An 18,744-nucleotide genomic window follows, 5' to 3' on the forward strand; every position below is an offset into this window, starting at 1 on the left:
ATGTAATCCATAACAGAAGTCCCGATGGGTAAATGGAGTTGGCGAAGTTTATGTTGATGCAACATTCCACAAAAAAAGTTCACCAGTGTTTTGGATTTGCGTGTAACGTCAGACATTTGTAGATCAGTTGTAAGCATGAAATGGCTTCATTTGGGGCAGACCATTAACTTTGTTTTGTACAACCCCAATTCCAATGAAGTTGGGACATTGTGTAAAACATAAATAAAAACAGAATACGATGATTTGAATCTACATTCAACTGAATACACTACAAAGACAAGATATTTAATGTTCAAATGGATAAACTTTATTGTTTTTTGCAAATATTCACTCATTTTGAATTTGATACCTGCAACACGTTCCAAAGAAGTTGGGACAGGGGCAACAAAAGACTGCGAAAGTTGAGGAATGCTCAAAAACACCTGTTTGGAACATTCCACAGGTGAACAGGTTAGAAAACTAGAATCAAATGACATTTGCTCAAAACTACAATGACACTGTTGAACATGGACACACAGATTTCATACACAGTGAACACTAGCTAGCTAGCTGACACCTACAGCTTAGCTAACATTAGTGTTGGAGCAATAGATACTGGAGCTACATATGTAGCTTGCTCTGTTGGGTACACAATTAAGGAAAATAAATTCCCCTATAAATAAAACAAACCATATAATCATTTGACCAAAGGAATATAGCAACCTTGGAATCATCTTCCAGAACTTTCAGCTCCCTCAGGTTTCATCAGTGCTGAAAAGCCACACTGATGCTCACTCTGGTTTGAAGTCATTCTTTAATCAATAACTTTTTGTTCAAATTCTTGTCTCTGTGTGTTTTTCTTTAGCACTGTAAGCTGTTGTAGGTACCTGGTGTAACTTTCTCTGCCATTCTTGTGAAACTTCCTCACTACCTTGTGTGTATGAGTGCACATGCAGAGCACTTAAAGGCAGGTCAGTAAGATAGATAGTTAGACAGGCCGGTTGGCAATTCATTTAATTCATCTCAATGAAACGATTAGACAGGGTGTTTACAGGCATCTGCAGATATTTTCTTTAATTTCAGAACATTTGATGCACTGCTTGCTATCAGGATGAAGAGAGCATTTCAAGAAAAAAAGATTTCTAAAATTACTTGTCCATCCAGCTTTAACCTGCATTTGTAAATGTGGCCAGAAATACGATGATAATCATGTGACAAAGCATTCCCAAGTCCATGTAGTGATGGACACATGGATGTAGTGGTGATCACAGCAGCATGCCTTTTTAATGCAGTATCATCTGAGGGACTGAAGGTCATGGCCATTCTGTTGATGATCACATCAACGTTGGACTTGGTATGTGAATTAAGTGCATCTTTACATTTGAAAATAGACTGAGAATGTATTTATGCCAAAAAATTATCACATACTACATAAACTCAGACTAATTTACAGTAAGAAAAGCACTGTTGCCTGCTAGCTAACCACTAAACTGGCTTTTTGTAGAAAACAGTCACTTTCTCATGCAGCGTTGTTGAGAATGCTTCTGGGCCTTTCACTTCATCTACGTACAATAATACATATATGTATTCATGTACTTGTGAAACCTGTGATAGTCTGTATCTATAAAAACTGAACATTTTGCCTATAATATGATGGTAATTCAAAATATCCAAGATAATATTACAAGGCGGCATACTATATCGCAGTATACTGAATTATGCAATACAGGTAACAACCACAACAATAGCCTTTTGCAGGGAACTGAAAGCTACAGGTCATCATTGTACTCACTTTAAATGTTTAAAGATTAATGTTCAGATATTTTGGTATCAAGAGTATTGACCACCAAAATGCCAGCAGTCAACTGTTAGAAGCCAGGAATTGTGTAAAAAAAATGTTTTGCCACTAGCATATATATCAGATACACTACATGGACAAAAGTATTGGAACATCCCTCTTAATTACTGAGTTCAGGTGTTTCAGCTACACAGTCTTGCACACAGTCTTGATAGACAAACACTCGCTGTAAAATGGGTTGTATTGATGAGCTCAGTGACTTTTAACGTGGCACTGCCATAGGATGCCACTGCCAAGTCATTTTGCGAAATATCTGTCCTGCTAGATCTGCCCCTGTAATGTAATGTAAGCACTATTATTGTGAAAAGGAAGCACCTTGGAGCAACAACAGCTCAGCCATGAAGCAGTAGACCACACAAACTCACAGAGTGGAGCTGCAGAGTACCGAAGCACACAGTGCCACAGCAAATCTTCTGTTGAACCTCTCACTAAAGATTTCCAAATTGCCTCTGGAAGCAACATCAGGAAGGAAACTGTGCATTAGGAGCTTCACAAAATGTGCTTCCATGGCTGAGCAGCTGCACACAAGCCTAAGATCAAAATGCACAATGCCAAGCATTTGGGGGGAGTAGTGTAGAGCATGCCACCACTCAACTCTGGAGCTGTAGAAGCGTATTCTGCGGAGTGAAGAATCATGCTTCTTTTTCTGGTAGTCTGACAGATGAGTCTGGGTTTGATGAATGCCAGGAGAACATTAATTGCCTGAGTATATTTTGCCAACTCTCAAATTTTATGGAGAAGGTGACATGACTAGCTCATTAGGAAGCACATATTGAATAAAAAAACAATTTTAATAAGAAATAAACTTAAGGTTCTGGTGCAAAAACCTGAAGAACACAATATCTCCAAAAGAACAAAAGAAAACTGCCCAGGACACAAACCACAAAACAAAAGAGAAGCTCTCCCACAAGCACACCACACAGGTGTAAATACTGTTCTTGATTAGGCCTTCAGCCCCTGCCACCTGTAATTGCACAGGCCTGTAATGACACAGGTCCGTCACCCCCCAACCCCACGCCCCCCCCCCCCCAAAAATAAATAAATAAATAAATAAAATTAACACAAAACAACCAGCAAAAACAGGACAAAAACAATGGGTCCAACAGCTCCGATTGACGAACCATTCAATCTCCCCATTCACCAGTGTCCTCCAGCAACCTTGGCACCTAGGAAGCAATTTTAAGGCAGAAACTGAAAGGAAAGGGTAGCAGAAAAGAAAGAGGAAACACTAGACATATACAAGGCAACAACCAAAAACAGTTATTCACTATTAAGGCCACGTGACAAAGCGTCAGCAATTACATTATCAGTACCCTCAATATGTCGGATGTCCAAGTGGTACCCCTGGAAAAACAACACCATCTCATCAACCGCTGATTTGGGTTCTGTAAAGAATGCAGAAAAGTAAGAGGGCTGTGATCTGTATACACCACCAGGGGGCAACAAGAACCCACATAAACCTCAAAATGTTTCAATGCCCAAATTACTGCCAAAGCCTCCTTCTCTATTACAGAATAATTCAACTGGTAAGAATAGAATTTTCTGGAAAAGAAACCCACTGGGTGATCTACACCGTGCTCAGACACCTGCAACAAAACTGCTCCTGCACCTATATTGCTAGCATCAACCTGCAGTTGAAAACACTGATCCAATCGGGAGGGGCAACCAGACTGGAGCTACTGTAAGGAGTGACTTCAACTCCTCAAAAGCTCGCTGACAAGTCCAGTCAAACCTAACTTACTGTCGCAATAGGTTTGTAAGAGGTGCTGCCACTACAGAAAAGTTTTTGCAGAAAGCACGATAGTATCCAACCATACCAAGAAAACACATCAAGTCCTTCTTGGTGGATGGAGGGGAAAACTGATCAGTAGCCGTCATTTTAGACCACAACAGGCACACCTGTCCTTGCCCCACAACCATACCATACCATACCATACCATACCATACCATAACCAAACATAAGATACCGTAGCCTTTGCAAACTCATTTAACCAGGTTTATAGTAAGTGTAGCTTTGACAAAACGATCCAACAGTGCCCTTATATGGAGAAGGTGAGTGTCCCAGGTATCACTAAACACCAAGACATCATTCAAATAAACAGCACAACCCTCTAAACCAGACACAACATGATTCATTAGATGCTGTAGCAGGTGCATTTCTCAAACCAAAACCCATAACCCTGTAAAAATACAAACTAAATGGTGTAATGAAAGCAGAGACTTCTTGAGCTCTTTTTGTTAAAGGAACCTGCCAATAGCCTTTCAACAAATCAAACTTGCTCACACAGTGGGCAGACCCTACCTCCACCCGTGGCAAAGGAATCAGGCTTAGTCACGGGTTTTACCTTCCGATAATCAGTACCAAACCTAAAAGAACCATCAGGCTTTTTCACCAAAAGGCATGGAGAGGCCCAGCTGGGAAATGAAGGCTCAGCTATTTTATGTTTAAGTATGTAATCAGCTTCCTTCTCCAACTGTCTTCTCTTGTCCATAGACACACGATAGTATCGCTGCCGAACAGGGGCTTCTTCACCTACATCGACATCATGTTCAATAAGATTCGTGCAAGTGGGGGTGTCTGGAAACAGTGACCCATATTCACTGATCAGTTTACCCAAATCCGAATGCTGCAAGGCAGACAAATGCCCAAGCATGCTATCTAAATAATTCAAAGCTTCTGAATCTTTTAACTGGCCTAGTAGAACACAATCACCTGGGTCAAACTCCTCAGAAGGATGACATGGTTCATCATTAGAGGTAGCACCAGCTTTTTTTAGGGATTGGCACAGGCCCCTTAGTTCCAGTGAAGGGACCGCTTAATGCTTCATCATACCAAGACATTTTGGACAATTGTACACTTCCACCTTTGTTGGAACAGTTTGAGGAAGATCCTTTTCTGTTCCAACATGACTGTGCCCCAGTGCACAAAGCAAGGCCCATAAAGGAATGGCTGGTTGAGTTTGGTGTGGAAGAAGTTGACTGGCCGTCACAGAGCCCTTCGTGATGAACTAGAACGGAGAGTCTGGCCCTCTCATCCAACATCAGTGTCTGACCTCACAAATGCTCTTCTGGATGAATTGGCACAACTTCCCACAGTCCAAAATCTTGTAGGAAGCTTCCTAGAAGAGTGAAAGCTGTTATAGCGGCAAAAGGGGGGCCATCTCCATATTAATGGATTCAGAACGGGATGTCAAAAGCTTCTGTAGGTGTAATGTGTACGTGTCCCAATACTTTTGTTAATATAGTGTAGCATGGAGGGCTAACGGTAACTTGTCACTGAGCAAAACCTAGTTGGTCTTTTATGCGTGATTTTGCATACAACAGATGATACAATGCAAAGGAGACTGGATTAATTTTTTTTATAGAAAATGTAAATGTAAATATTGAATGTAAATGTATGTGTAGATGTAAATATTTTACTTGAACTATGACGTTATTAAAGTGTAAAAGAAAGAGTAAAAGAAATCACAAAAACAAATAAATCTCTGGAAGAATATGATTTTATTTGGATAATGTTTCTTTAAGTTTTTAACTGCTGCGAGGATTATTTTTCTCAGGGGGTGATGGTGGTATGTAAATGACACCATCTAGTTATGTATGTTTCTTTTCAAACAATTATGAACGCTGATGAAATATCAAAGCTTAACATTTCTCCTACGTTATAGCTCCACTTACAACTGTCCTCATTAATTATATATATAATGCTTTAATCTGCATTATTATAGCATTGTGGTAACATCTTCATTCGATTCATAAATTTAAGAAACTGTTCTCTAATTTCTTTTGTTCTTACACCATAAATAATTGGGTTGAAGCAGCTTGTAAAGAGTAAGTACATTGTACTCAGAAAGACACGAATGCTGGAAGAAAAATTATTTCTTATTCTGTAGGACATAAAGGCAATCAAGGCAAAAGTTAAGGCAACTGCCATGACAATTAGGTGTGTAACACAAGTGTTAATAGCCTTTAAGTGAGACCTTCCAGATTTTAGTACAGATGCAAGTATTATGAAATAAGATAAAATAAAAAAAACATCATCTGCAGTTGGTATTAAAAAAGCAGCTGAAAGTCCCACTATGTTGTTAATAGAAATATCTCCACAGGCCAGCTGAACCAACGCCATGTGCTCACAAAAACAGTGATCTATTTCATTTTTCATACAAAACTGCAATTTTCCAGCCAAAGAAACCATAGTGGTAATTAAGATCACATTTCTGATTAGTGGCACAATAACAAACTTTAGAAAGTTGGGTATTTGCATATATTTGTGATAATAAAGTGGCCTGCATATAGCAAAGAACCGATCCACAGCCATACACAATAGTAAAGTAGACTGAAATGTACCAACATAATGAATACAAAACATTTGTATTAAACAGCCAGAAAGTGAAATCCCATTCAAGTTAAATAAAAAGCTGAGCAACATGTGTGGCACAAAAAATATTGGCAAAAACAGGTCCACCACGGCCATCAGACCAATCAGCACACACATTGGGGAGTGCAGAGCTTTCTGAGATATAATTAAATATATAAGAATAGAATTCGACACTGTTGACAACAAAAACATAAGGAAATATGGAATGGATAAAAAAGGCCTCCATTCTCCCAAATCATAGAAACCATTGAACTTGAAAGTTATAAATGAAAAATTCTGTGCAGGAAGATTTTGCATGGTGCTCGATGTCCTAGTTTCTCAAATGGTGATAAAAATATAAATAAATATGACTCAGAAAAACATGCTGGCTTTATGCATGCATTAAAACAAGATTTGCAGATCAGTAACTATAATATAATATAAATATTACACTTTAAAAATTAGTTTTAGTCTGTATGCCAGCTACTTTAATAAAGCAGTGTAATCTGTTTACTTGGTAAAGTTCTATTATTCTCTTATGTTTGAAAATGTATTGCTCTAGGTTGATACAAATCTATTTCATATGCAAAGTGATCTATAGTTAATGTTACAGACAAAAAGGAATCTAGCTGACTTTAAAGATGCATGATACTCTGTACCTGTACGTAAAAAACTAAAATTAATAGCTAATCAACTGCTTTTCAAAGAAAGTTGCATTTGAGAAAAACACCTCTAACATTTTCTCATTTCACATCAAAATCAAACACAAAGTCCACAGTCTACACTGCAATGACAATGAAAAATACATATACTACTTTCTCTACAGATTAGAAATCAAGAAATCCCTCCTGTGGTACGGTTGTTATGCATCATCTTTACCTCCCTAACACTCTATTACAGCTCTGCATGTGCCGCTGTCTCTATATGCACCTTCTGTTCTCAGGAGATGACTCTGTACTACAAGACACTGACATCTCCCATCTGTATTTCATCATTTTGTCACAATCAGGAAATTTTAGCTCATGATTAATTTCCTTATAAATAACAGTGGTTAATAATTTCATTTATTTTTAAAAGACAAATAAATTACAGTAAGTAGAAGAGATGTCTGTTCATCATATCTGTCTATACATTACAATACAAATTCAGAAGTTAGATCTGTTGTTTTTGTAAGAGCCATAGCATGCCCCAATATAAATGTTTTTTTCTGCTTTCTTTTACAGTGCCCTCCACAAACATTGGCACCCCTGGTAAACAACCAAAGACAGCAAAACAGGCATTAATTCAAAACATTTGCAAAAATCTGACCTTTATTTAAAGTACAATGATTGAAAGAAAAAAACTAAATCTTTACATGAAATACATACTTTTACTCAAATCAATATATGCCACTCCTAGAAATTCTGATAAGTAAAATCTAACTTAAATATATTCTCTTTCATATTTTATGTTTTAAGTTAACCTGAAGGATTAGGAACATTTAACTGGTCAGCCATGACTTCCTGTTTCACTGGGGTATAAATATGATGAGACTCAAAGGCCAAATTCCCTTAGGCTGCATCCGAAATGGCGTACCTAAGCAGTATGTACTAAATTTCTTCCAGTACATACTACTTGACCATTAAAGAAATACATACTTTCAACATGCAAGTACACACATCTTGGGACACACTACTCCCAATATCCATTACTGTAAACAACAGATAAAATGGTTTGGTAGTTCAGTACAAATTCCCTGTATTTGGTCTTATACACAAAAATGTGTGTGTTTGTTTATTTGAAGCTACGTTTACTTACAATGGCTTCAAATGGCTCTTCAGCTCAAGTGTAATCATGGGATAGGGCAGTGAGCTGTGGTCACATACTTCAAAATCTCTCCCTATGTAGTACTTAATCTGATGATATGTGACAAAAGGTTGTTGAGCTGCATATATCAGGAAATGACTACAAGAAAATAATATAAAACAACATCTCCATGATCAGGGCAAAAATCAGGAAGTTTACAGCAAAGAGCCATTAAGAGAACGTATGTCTACAATGACTCTACATAGAGTGAGGAGGATGGTTTGAGTAGCCGGAAAACCTTGAAGGACTATAGCTGGGAAATTTTATAGTTAGGTCTTGGGGTTAAAATATCTCTCAAACTACAAACGCTACCAACATAACCACAATTTGTTTGGGAGGGTTGCCTGAAAAAGTCTTCTTCTTCTTTCAGCTGCTCCCTTTATGGGTCACCACAGAGGATCATCTGCTTCCATCTTGCCCTATCCATTGCCTCCTCTACTTTCACACCAACCATCTCCATGTCCACCTTCACTACATCCATAAACCTTCTCTGAGGTCTACCTCTTCTCCTTCTACCCGGCAGCTCCATCTCCAACATTCTTTGCCCAATCTATCCACTATTCCTCCTCAACACATGTCCAAACCATCTCAACCTGGCCTCTCTGGCTTTATCTCCAAACTGCTCCACCTTCACTGTCCCTCTGATCTGCTCATTTCTGATCTTGTCCATCCTTGTCACTCCCAACGAAAATCTCAGCATCTTCATCTCCGCCACCTCCAGCTCAGCCTCCTGTCTTTTAGACAGAGCCACAGTCTCCAAACCATACATCATATCAGGAATGCACTACTGTCTTGTAAACCTTCCCTTTCACTCTTGCTGCTATCCTTCTGTCACACATCAGCCCTGACATCCATCTCCACCCACTCCATCCTGCCTGCACCCTCTTCCTCACCTCTTTTTTGCACTGTCCATTGCTCTGGATGGTTGACCCAAGATATTTGAAGTCATCCACCTTTACGACCTCTACTCCTTGCATCTTCACCTTTCCACCTGCCTCCCTCTGATTCACACACACGTATTACATCTTATCTCTACTGACCTTCATTCCTCTCCTCTCCAGTGCAAACCTCCACCTCTCCAGATTCTCTTCCATCTGCTCTCTACTCTCACCACAGATTACAATGTCATCTGCAAACATCATGGTCCATGGAGCCTCCTGCCTGACCTCATCTGTCAACCTTTCCATCACCATTGCAAACAAGAAGGGGCTCAAAGCTGATCCCTGATGTAACCCTACCTTCACCTTGAAACCATTTGTCACTCCAACTGCACACCTCACCACTGTCTCACTATCCTCATACATGTCCTGCACCACCCTAATATACTTTTCAGCTACACCTGACTTCCTCATACAGTATCACAGTCCCCTCTCTTGGCACCCTATCATTTGCCTTATCTAGATCTACAAAGACACAATGTAGCTCCTTCTGACCTTCTCTGTACTTCTCTACCAACACTCTCAATGCAAAAATTGCATCTGTGGTACTCTTTCTGGGCATGAAACCAAACTGCTGCTCACTGATCTGGACCTCTCGTCTTAGCCTTGCTTCAACAACTCTTTCCCATACCTTCATGGTGTGGCCCAACAACCTTATACCTCTGTAGTTACTGCAGCTCTGCACATCACCCTTGTTCTTTAAAACGGGGACCAGTACACTGCTTCTCCACTCATCAGGCATCCTCTCACTCTCCAGGATTTTGTTAAACAACCTGGTTAAAACGTCCACTACCTTCTCTCCTAAACATCTCCATACCTCCACAGGTATGTTATCTGGACCAACTGCCTTTCCATTCTTCATCCTTTTTAAAGCTGCCCTCACTTCCACCTTAATAATTCTCTGCATTTCCTGATCCACTATCTCTCCCCCCGTTGTCCTCCTCTCTCTCGTTTTCCTCATTCATTAGTTCTTCAAAGTACTCCTTCCATCTACTCATCACTCTCTGTTCACTCACTAGTACATTTCCCTCTCTATCCTTTATCAGCCTAACCTGCTGTACATCCTTACCAGCTCTATCTCTCTGTTTAGCCAAACGATACAAGTCCTTTACTCCTTCTTTACTGTGTAGTCTCTCATACAGCTCATCATAGGCCTGAGCCTTTGCCTTTGCCACCATTCTTTTCGCTATGCGACTAGCCTCACAGTACTCCTGCCTACTTCCTTCATCTCTCTGGTTATCCCACTTTTTCTTAGCTGCCTTCTTCATCTGAATTCTCTCCTGGACTTCCTCATTCCACCACCAACTTTCATTGTCTTCTTTCCTCTGACCAGACGAAACACCCAACACATTCTTGCCAGTTTCTCTCACCACCTTAGCTGTAGTTTCCCAGTCCTCTGGTAGCTCCTCACTGCCCCCAAGGGCCTGTTGCAATTTTTCCCTGAACTGCCTGCAACCATCCTCCTCCTTCAGCTTCCACCATCTAATCTTTGGCTCTGTCTTCACTCTCTTCCTCTTCTTTGTTTCTAATCTCATTCTACAGACAACCACCCTATGCTGTCTTGCTACACTTTCCCCTGGCACCACTTTATAATCTCCAATCTCCTTTAGGCGGCATCTCCTGCTAAGGATATAATCCACCTGTGTGCACCTCCCTCCACTCTTGCATGTCACCCTGTGTTCTTCCCTCTTCTGAAAATACGTGTTCACCACAGCCATTTCCATTCTCTTTGCAAAATCTACAACCATCTGACCTTCCGCAATTCTGTCTTTCACACCATACATACCCAGCACCTCTTCATCCCCTCTGTTCCCTTCACCAACATGTCCATTGAAGTCTGCACCAATCACTAATCTCTCCTCTCTAGAGTCACCATCTACCACTTCATCCATCTTCCTCCAAAATTCCTCTTTCTCCTCTAACTGACAACCAACCTGTGGTGTGTGTGTATATATATATATATATATATATATATATATATATATATATATCATCATCATCATCATCATCATCATCGTTGACTCGTGAGTATCACAGCTCCGCAGCAGTGAAGAGATTTTTCAGGCCTGATTCTCACCCCAAACAGAGTCAGGGTCAATGATGAGGATTTTGAGGCTAAAGTGTTGCTGAAGTTTAATAAAGACTCTGAATGTGAATGTCTGTACACACACCAATCAGACATAATTGTACAAGCACCTCCTTGTTTCCTATGGTCATTGTTCATTTTATCAGCTCCACTTACTATATAGGTGCACTGTGTAGTTCTACAATTACAGACTGTAGTTAATTTGTTTGTCTGCATACTTTGTTAGTCCCCTTTTACCCTGTTCTTTAGTGGTCAGGACCCCCATGGACCCTCCCAGAGCAGGTACTATTTGGGTGATGGATCATTCTCAGTACTGCAGTAACACTGACGTGGTGGTGGTGTATTACTGTGTGTTGTGCTAGTACGAGTGGATCAAACACAGCGGTGCTGCTGGAGTTTTTAAACACTGTGTCCATTCACTGTCCACTCTATTAAATGTATTTAATAGATTGTTGGTTGTTGGTTCACCCTGAAGATGTAAAGCCAGAGACAACATCTTTTGCTTTACAGCGATGATCTAATCATGCTTTAGTCCTTCATCAGTCCAACCAAATCTCAGTCCAGTAGTGACACTGAGGTGATCTCCAGCAGAGGTGCTGTGTCTGATCCTCTCAGACAAGCACAACACACACTAACATACCACCACCATGTGTTACTGTAGTGCTGAGAATGCACCACTACTACAGACTACTGTCTGTAACTGTAGAACTACAAAGTGCACCTATATAGTAAGTGGAGCTGATGAAATGGACAATGAGTGTAGAAACAAGGAGGCGCTCACAAATGTTATGCCTGATTGGTGTATTTTGCTGAAATGTTTAAATTGGAGCAGTTCTATTTTACAGTTGACAGTTCTTTGTGTGACACCCACAAAGTGTGGTCACTTTTGTGTTTGTGTTCCCTTTATATTATTATTATTATTATTATTGCTGTTGTTTTTAGTTAAATATTGTTAAATCTGACTTATTAATCCTCCTCTCAGTGCACGTCAATACTAAGCTTGGTAATAGAACGCAAGTATCCCTGCTATTCCCCAAAAGGGGGCAGTGTAGTGCTGGCTGTGCTGTGATTATCTGTGATAGTCTGTAAATTTCTCAGACCAGAGAGACATTTGTGAAAGCAAGCCATGTCTTCTGTCTCATCCTTTCAACCCTGTTTTTCAGGGGCAGAATCTGTCCCAAGGGTCCCACGCCTGGGATTGTAACTTATGGCTCAGCTCTTTCTTTACCACAACTGACTGTTAAAGAGCCCGCATCACTGCTGACCCAGCACCAATCCGCCTGTCAATCTCCCGCTCCCTTTTACCATCACTCGTGAACAAGACCCCGAGATACTTAAACTTGAGGCAAGAGCTTATCCCTGACCCAGAGAGGGCTCTTAGCCCTTTTCCGCCTGAGAACCATGGCCTCAGATTTGGAGGTACTGATTCTCATCCCGGCCACTTCACACTCGGCTGCAAACTGATCCAGCGAAAGCTGAAGTTCACGGCCTGATGTCCCCAATCGGGCCACATCATCTGCAAACAGCTAAATTAGCCTTTTCCAGCTTCAACTGAAATCTGTGTAACTGGAGGGCTGAAAGCAGTGGACTGTATATTTTTGGCGTTGGTACAGCTAATGGTTTAATACGGATGTGAGTATCCATAATTTGGTACAGCTTGACTACAGCCAGTGTGCTGTGGATATTATTATTATTATTATTATTATTATTATTATTATTATTATTATTATTATTATTTGTTGTTCTCTAGTATATTTTTTTGTTGCTCCTTATTATTATTATTGTTTTAATACTTTTGGATTTACTTTTGTCTTTTTTGGATTTGTTTTATGAGCTGAAGGCCCTGGGTGTGAAGAGGCTGGTTCTTTGAGCCTGAGTTCTTTGGAGTCTTTGGTGTTTTCACTGGTTTATTTTTGTTGTTGTTTGATTCATTGGAATTTGCACTTGTTTGTAGTGATTTTGATTTATACCAGTTCTCTCCTCCCAGTGCCTCTGTGCCTTTTTAGTACTGAGCATGACAAGTTTTAGTTTTGCTAATAACTATTAGCCATTAACTACTATTTTAATTGTTATAATACAGTGTTTTGTTTTTAAGGTTATACCAGTTGACTTCTCCTGCAGGTGTTTTCGCACACGAGTGTACCTGCAACTGTGTTAATAAACTGTCTGTTATTGTTAATTTATGTCTCTGCCTTTTTGGTCTTAACGAACCTGGGTGCTAACCTGATTCTCAGGGTGAAACTCCCTGGGTGGTGTAGTTGGTTATGAATTTTTGAATCCTGAGGTATAGTTATTTGAAACTCTTTGTTACGAATTTCATCTTGTACGTGTATCGCCACCAAACCAGACACCCTCCGTCCCCTGACTGCACCTAGAAATTCTATCCATAAAAATTATGAATAGAATCGATGACAAAGGGCAGCCCAGACAGAGTCCAACACTGTCCTGCTGCGCATGCTTTCAATACCACTGATCTTAAAAAGCTTGAAGGAAACACCTGGCATAAAATTGCTGGCTCTGTAATCAGATCTCTCATAAATATGTTATCTGAATACATGCCATTAAAATGTTTTATTTGTCACTGCAGATGGAGAACTCTTTAATGGAAAAAAAACTTAAAAATTAAAAACAAAGAGGAAGCTAAGAACTTGTTTAAGGAGTTTCATTCCTCTCCCATGGGTGGACATACTGGCATTATAAAGACGAGAAATGCCATATGTTCCAGATTTTACTGGCAGGGGATGTCAGTTGATATTGATAACTGGGTATGTGTTTCTGTATTTTTCAATCTAAATATAATACAATCTAATACATAATACAATACAATCTAATATAATACAATCTAAATATCTGACACTTGTCATAAAAGGTACTGGAGTGCGACAAATGTCAAAAAGTTGGCAAACCTTTGACTGCTGTTCAGCCATTGCAGTGTATTAAGGTAAACATATGAAACATTACAGTTTTTAGCAACTGTACATAGAAAACTAAATATTGAAGCTATGTTTTTTATTTTGTAGGTGTCTGCTGTCTGGGAGCTTCTTGGAATTGACTTAACAGGACCATTACCAAAAACCACAAGTGGCTTCCAGTACATTCTCACAGTCACAGATTACTTTTCAAAGTGGGTTGAAGCCTTCCCTTTGAGAAGTAAATGTGCGGCTGAGGTTGGAAAAAATCTCTGCTTAGTAATATACAGACATGGATGTCCCAAACGTATTCTCTCAGACCAAGGAAGAGAATTTGTTAATGAAGTAAGTGCATATTAATCATATTTTAGTTAGAAGTTAGAATGTTCATTACAAATTTTCATTACATCACTTTTTGTATTTCTTGAATGTTCACAGTAGCCTTACAGTAGTCATACATTTAATGCTGTTTACTTTCTAAATGTATTTTATTAAAGATTAAGCTAAACCAGAGCCTTTGTGAGTTGCTATCTATTGAAAGAAGTATGACAGCTGCTTATCATCCGCAAACAAATGGCCTCGATGAAAAGACCAATGACAACATAAAACGGTAACATTACTCATTTTCTTAATATTTACTATACATGAAATGGGAATTATAGTGTTAATAAATGTGTACACTATAGAGCTCTGAAAAAAATGGTTAATGAGCAGCAAGACAACTGGGACATCTATCTGGAGGTCAAAAGTCCACACTACTACAAAACACTCACCATTTCTTCTGATGTATGGAAGAGAAGCAGTTTTCCCAGCAGAAGTTCCTGTGGAGGTTCCAGTAAGTGATTTTGTTGCATGCATTATCTTAATTTGGCATAGCTATACTTTTTATGGATATAGTAAATGACTTTCATTTGTAAATTTGTAAATATGCTATATATTTTTTTCTGTTTAACCATCATGCTACATTTCCATAAACATAAATGGTAGTCTTTAATATGTAAGGTGTTGCTCGAGTGTTGTATTTCTCATAAATAATGTTGTTTTATGATTTTATTAAATTAATGACACCATTCTATTTGAAGTACAATAAATTATTTGTCTTATTTTAATGTTTTTGATCACAATAATTTATGCAGCATTTGATATTGTTTTCATTATAGATTTCCACCAGTATTTTACCTACAGAATCTAGTTACAGTAAGTATCTAGATTCCAAAATGAAAATGATGGAGGAAATCAAGAAAACAACAGAAGACAACATTCACATGTCCCAGGAGAAACAAAAGGCAGCCTATGCCAGGAAAGTACAGAAGAAGTACTCAAACATTGTTTATAATGTTGGAGATGAAGTCCTTCTTTTAAATATGAGGAACGTGGAAGAAAAGGAGGAAGAATTGAACCAGATTTCTTTGGACCTTTTGTCATTCAAACGATAAGTGGGAAGCTTGTTACTCTTAAGAACACAGAAGGAACAACATTAAAAAATAAATACAATACTGACCACATCAAACCATACAGAAGAAGCTCTGACTCCCAATATTTATCGAGAAGCAAAGATATGCCCAAAGTGTTGAACGACAATCACCCAATTCATACCCATGGGAAGCATTTAGCTGACAAGATTTCTTCAGATAACAGTAATCTGCAAACAGCCAGCGATAATGACAGTTCTCCACAGGTACCTTCCCATTCTGAAAAACAGAATCCAGTTTTGGAAAGGCCTTCTGTTATTCATTATGCAAAGGAGAAAACGGACCAGAAACATAAAATTGTAAAAGAATTAAACATAACCAAAAGACCTGAAGAAACCAAACTGAAGACTCACTCCCCACTGCCTACTGTTAAGAGAAGTCTACAAGAAGAAGGTTTTAAAGTTGTAATTCACATCATTTGACCGGTTGGTCAAGTTCTTGCCAGTTTAGCTTTTCTTTCCAGTTGGCCTGTTGGCCCTTTCTTGTTGGCCCGTTGGCCCTTTCGTGTTGGCCTGTTGGCCCTTTCTTGTTGGCCCGTTGGCCCGTTGGCCATACTTTGCACTATTGGACATAATAACTTTAAAACAGTGGTAATTAATTGATACAACAATCACAATAAACAAATTTATGTTTACTGCACAAAGAAATTGTCATAGTTTTAAAAATCTGGGACAAGAGAAACAGCTAGGCTGTATTACAGAAAGTTCTTGTGTATTCTAAATTAACTTTAAAATTGAATTTTAACACAAACAGCAAATGGAGGTTTGTGTCAGAAATGAACTCTTCAATAATCTTCGCTCACATTTTTAGTTATGTCCACATTCTTTGCTTCCACTTCATTGTTTGCATAATTTATATTAAATTCAGATATTATCTATACAGTACTTTACATTTGGCCTGCTGGCTTGTCTTCTAAGCTTATTATTATAATATTATTATTATTCTGTTATATGTACTAATTGTTTTCTAATTTATTTTCAGTAATGAAGCTCTGGTCTTTAAAGGATCATGGACAAGTGGAAGCAGTTGTTGGTCCCTATAAATTATATGACACTTCTTTTCGGTCACTACAGGGAAATGGCTGGCTGTCAGATGAAGTAAGGGTGGCTGTAAGAAGAGTGAAGTAAGAAATTGGCTGTTTGTAATATACAGATTTACATCGATTAACATTTGTTTTAATGCAGGTCATAGATGCATACCTTCAGTCCCTCATTAAAGACAAACAGGCAAGTATAACGTTTTGATTTATGTGTTTACTGGTGTGTTGCTTTACACATGTAGGTATTATGTTTGTACTCTTGTTGACAGAAGTCTGTTCACCATATGGATGCTGTCATTGCTTCATCTTTGTTTGCTGGACAGTTTAGATGTCTTACAAAGGTAGTTATAATATACAAAAAAGTATTATTGCTGACTTGTAAAACAATCACTAACATGCTTTTAATGTTTTTCATACAGATGAAGTTTGCATTTGAGGACATTTGGTTGTGTCCTGTAAACACTGGTGCACACTGGATTCTAGTGGTGTGTCTGAACTAAGTATCTCTTTACTTACTATAATGTATGTATTACAAATACTGTACAGTGCATATATAAAAACTTTAGACATTTTTAAGAGTACTTTTTTGTTTCTCAGCCTAAAATCAGTGCTCATGAAAAAATAACAAAATAAATTGTCTACCTTTCTTCAGATATTTGATTTTATTTTATGTAGTACTTGAGCCATTCTATGTATGTAACAAAAATATAGTAAATATAATAAAAAAAAGATTTAATAGCTTAATTTTTCCTGTGAAAATACTACAGATAACCGTAGTCAAATTTTATCCCATTATTTTCCAGGTTGATTCATTTTAATGCCATATGTCAATCTATGGGTTTTTTCCTATGACAGGAAACAGATGAAGGTGTAATATTACCCATTTCATGTGGTCACTGCATCATCATTTCCCATTTCATTTAGTGCTATTTATTGGGTTACATTACATTTAACAAAAAAGCATAACTTCAATTACCTCTGTCTCATTAACAACAAATGATTATGCACTTAATAAAAGTGTACTTTTTTGGGCTCTCAGGATGTTTTCAGGGAGTCATTAACAATGTATAATAAATATGTAATAATCACGACAGGTGTGTAATTACATGTCATTTTCTGGGTATGAATTTTATACTCACACTAATTATTTACTCTAGATTATCGACATGTCAGCAAAAACTGTGGTGCTTATTGACCCTCTTGGAAATGAATGCTCATATGAGCGCAAGTTTCTGCGTAACTGGAGGTAACATTGTCACAACTGAAGCTTTATTCTTCTTGAAAATATTGTAATATTGTAAAGTATTGTGTCATGTGTCCATTAATAAACAGGAACTTTCTGAAGACAATGGCACATAACTCGCAGAAAGCTAAGTGGCAAATAAAGACAATGCAGCACAACAGACAGAGGGATGGAAGTAGTTGTGGAGTTTTAGTACTGAAGGTTGAGGATTTTAAATTACTGTTTCCTCTGTATGGATTTTTCATGATAATTAATTAATCTTAGTAAGAAATATTTCTTTTATAGTTTACAGAACATTTCCTTCTGACTGGTAGAATTGATGGAGTTGAAACCACATCGCTTGCTGTGAGTGCTGCACGGATGGACATTGCCTGTTCACTCCTTAAATGTCGAGGTGATTTTCTTAGGAAAACGATTTGTTTTAGTTTGTTTCCTGTCTTATATACACTCAAATTTAATTAGTAGCCGAAGCTCATGAGTACTACAGCAAAAAGTACTGTGATCACATTATTTACCTTGCACATTGGAAAACATCTTGTCTAAAATAATTAGTTGCATGGTGAACAGTGTGGGAATATTATAATCATTCATGTGTCTGAAAAAATTGCTTTTAGGGAATGCAGAAGATTACTGTGTAATTTGCACGATGTTGCAAGGAGATGCCAACAAGAGCATGGTTGAAATGGTACGTATTAAATAAAATGGGCTTTAGTAAATGCATGGTAGTAAATGTAGAACTTCATATTTGAATGAAACATAGTAGAAACGAATGTGCGACACTGCAGTATGGTTCATTGTTTTACATTTCTGATTACATTTTGCTTTCTCTTTTAGGTGCAGTGTGACCAGTGTAGTCGGTGGGCACATTTTGGATGTGCCCAATTTATTAAAACAGATGTGGACTAAATTTGTGTAAAGTGTAACAAAAAGAAATAGATTCTGTTTTGTTTTCTCTCTTTGTGCACAGATTGTCATTTTAATGTTGAGCATGCGAACCAAGCTCCTGCTTTGTATGTACAGG

General features: G+C 38.3%; 1 protein-coding gene and 1 long non-coding RNA gene across 2 annotated transcripts; one reads left to right on the forward strand and one right to left on the reverse strand.

The window, feature by feature from the left end:
* Positions 1–5,543: 5,543 nt before the first annotated feature.
* LOC108440374 (olfactory receptor 52K1-like) lies at positions 5,544–6,518 on the reverse strand. The gene has a single exon (XM_017719214.2). The coding sequence runs from the start codon at positions 6,507–6,509 to the stop codon at positions 5,544–5,546; it is 966 nt and encodes a 321-aa protein (XP_017574703.1). The 5' UTR covers positions 6,510–6,518.
* A 7,207-nt stretch (positions 6,519–13,725) lies between these two features.
* LOC108440388 lies at positions 13,726–14,189 on the forward strand. The gene is made up of 3 exons (XR_001858841.2): positions 13,726–13,825; positions 13,930–14,001; positions 14,081–14,189. It is a non-coding gene; the product is annotated as an uncharacterized LOC108440388 (long non-coding RNA).
* The last annotated feature ends 4,555 nt before the right edge of the window (positions 14,190–18,744 follow it).

This window comes from Pygocentrus nattereri, chromosome 17 (genome assembly GCF_015220715.1).
Source record: "Pygocentrus nattereri isolate fPygNat1 chromosome 17, fPygNat1.pri, whole genome shotgun sequence".
Lineage (NCBI taxonomy): Eukaryota > Metazoa > Chordata > Actinopteri > Characiformes > Serrasalmidae > Pygocentrus > Pygocentrus nattereri.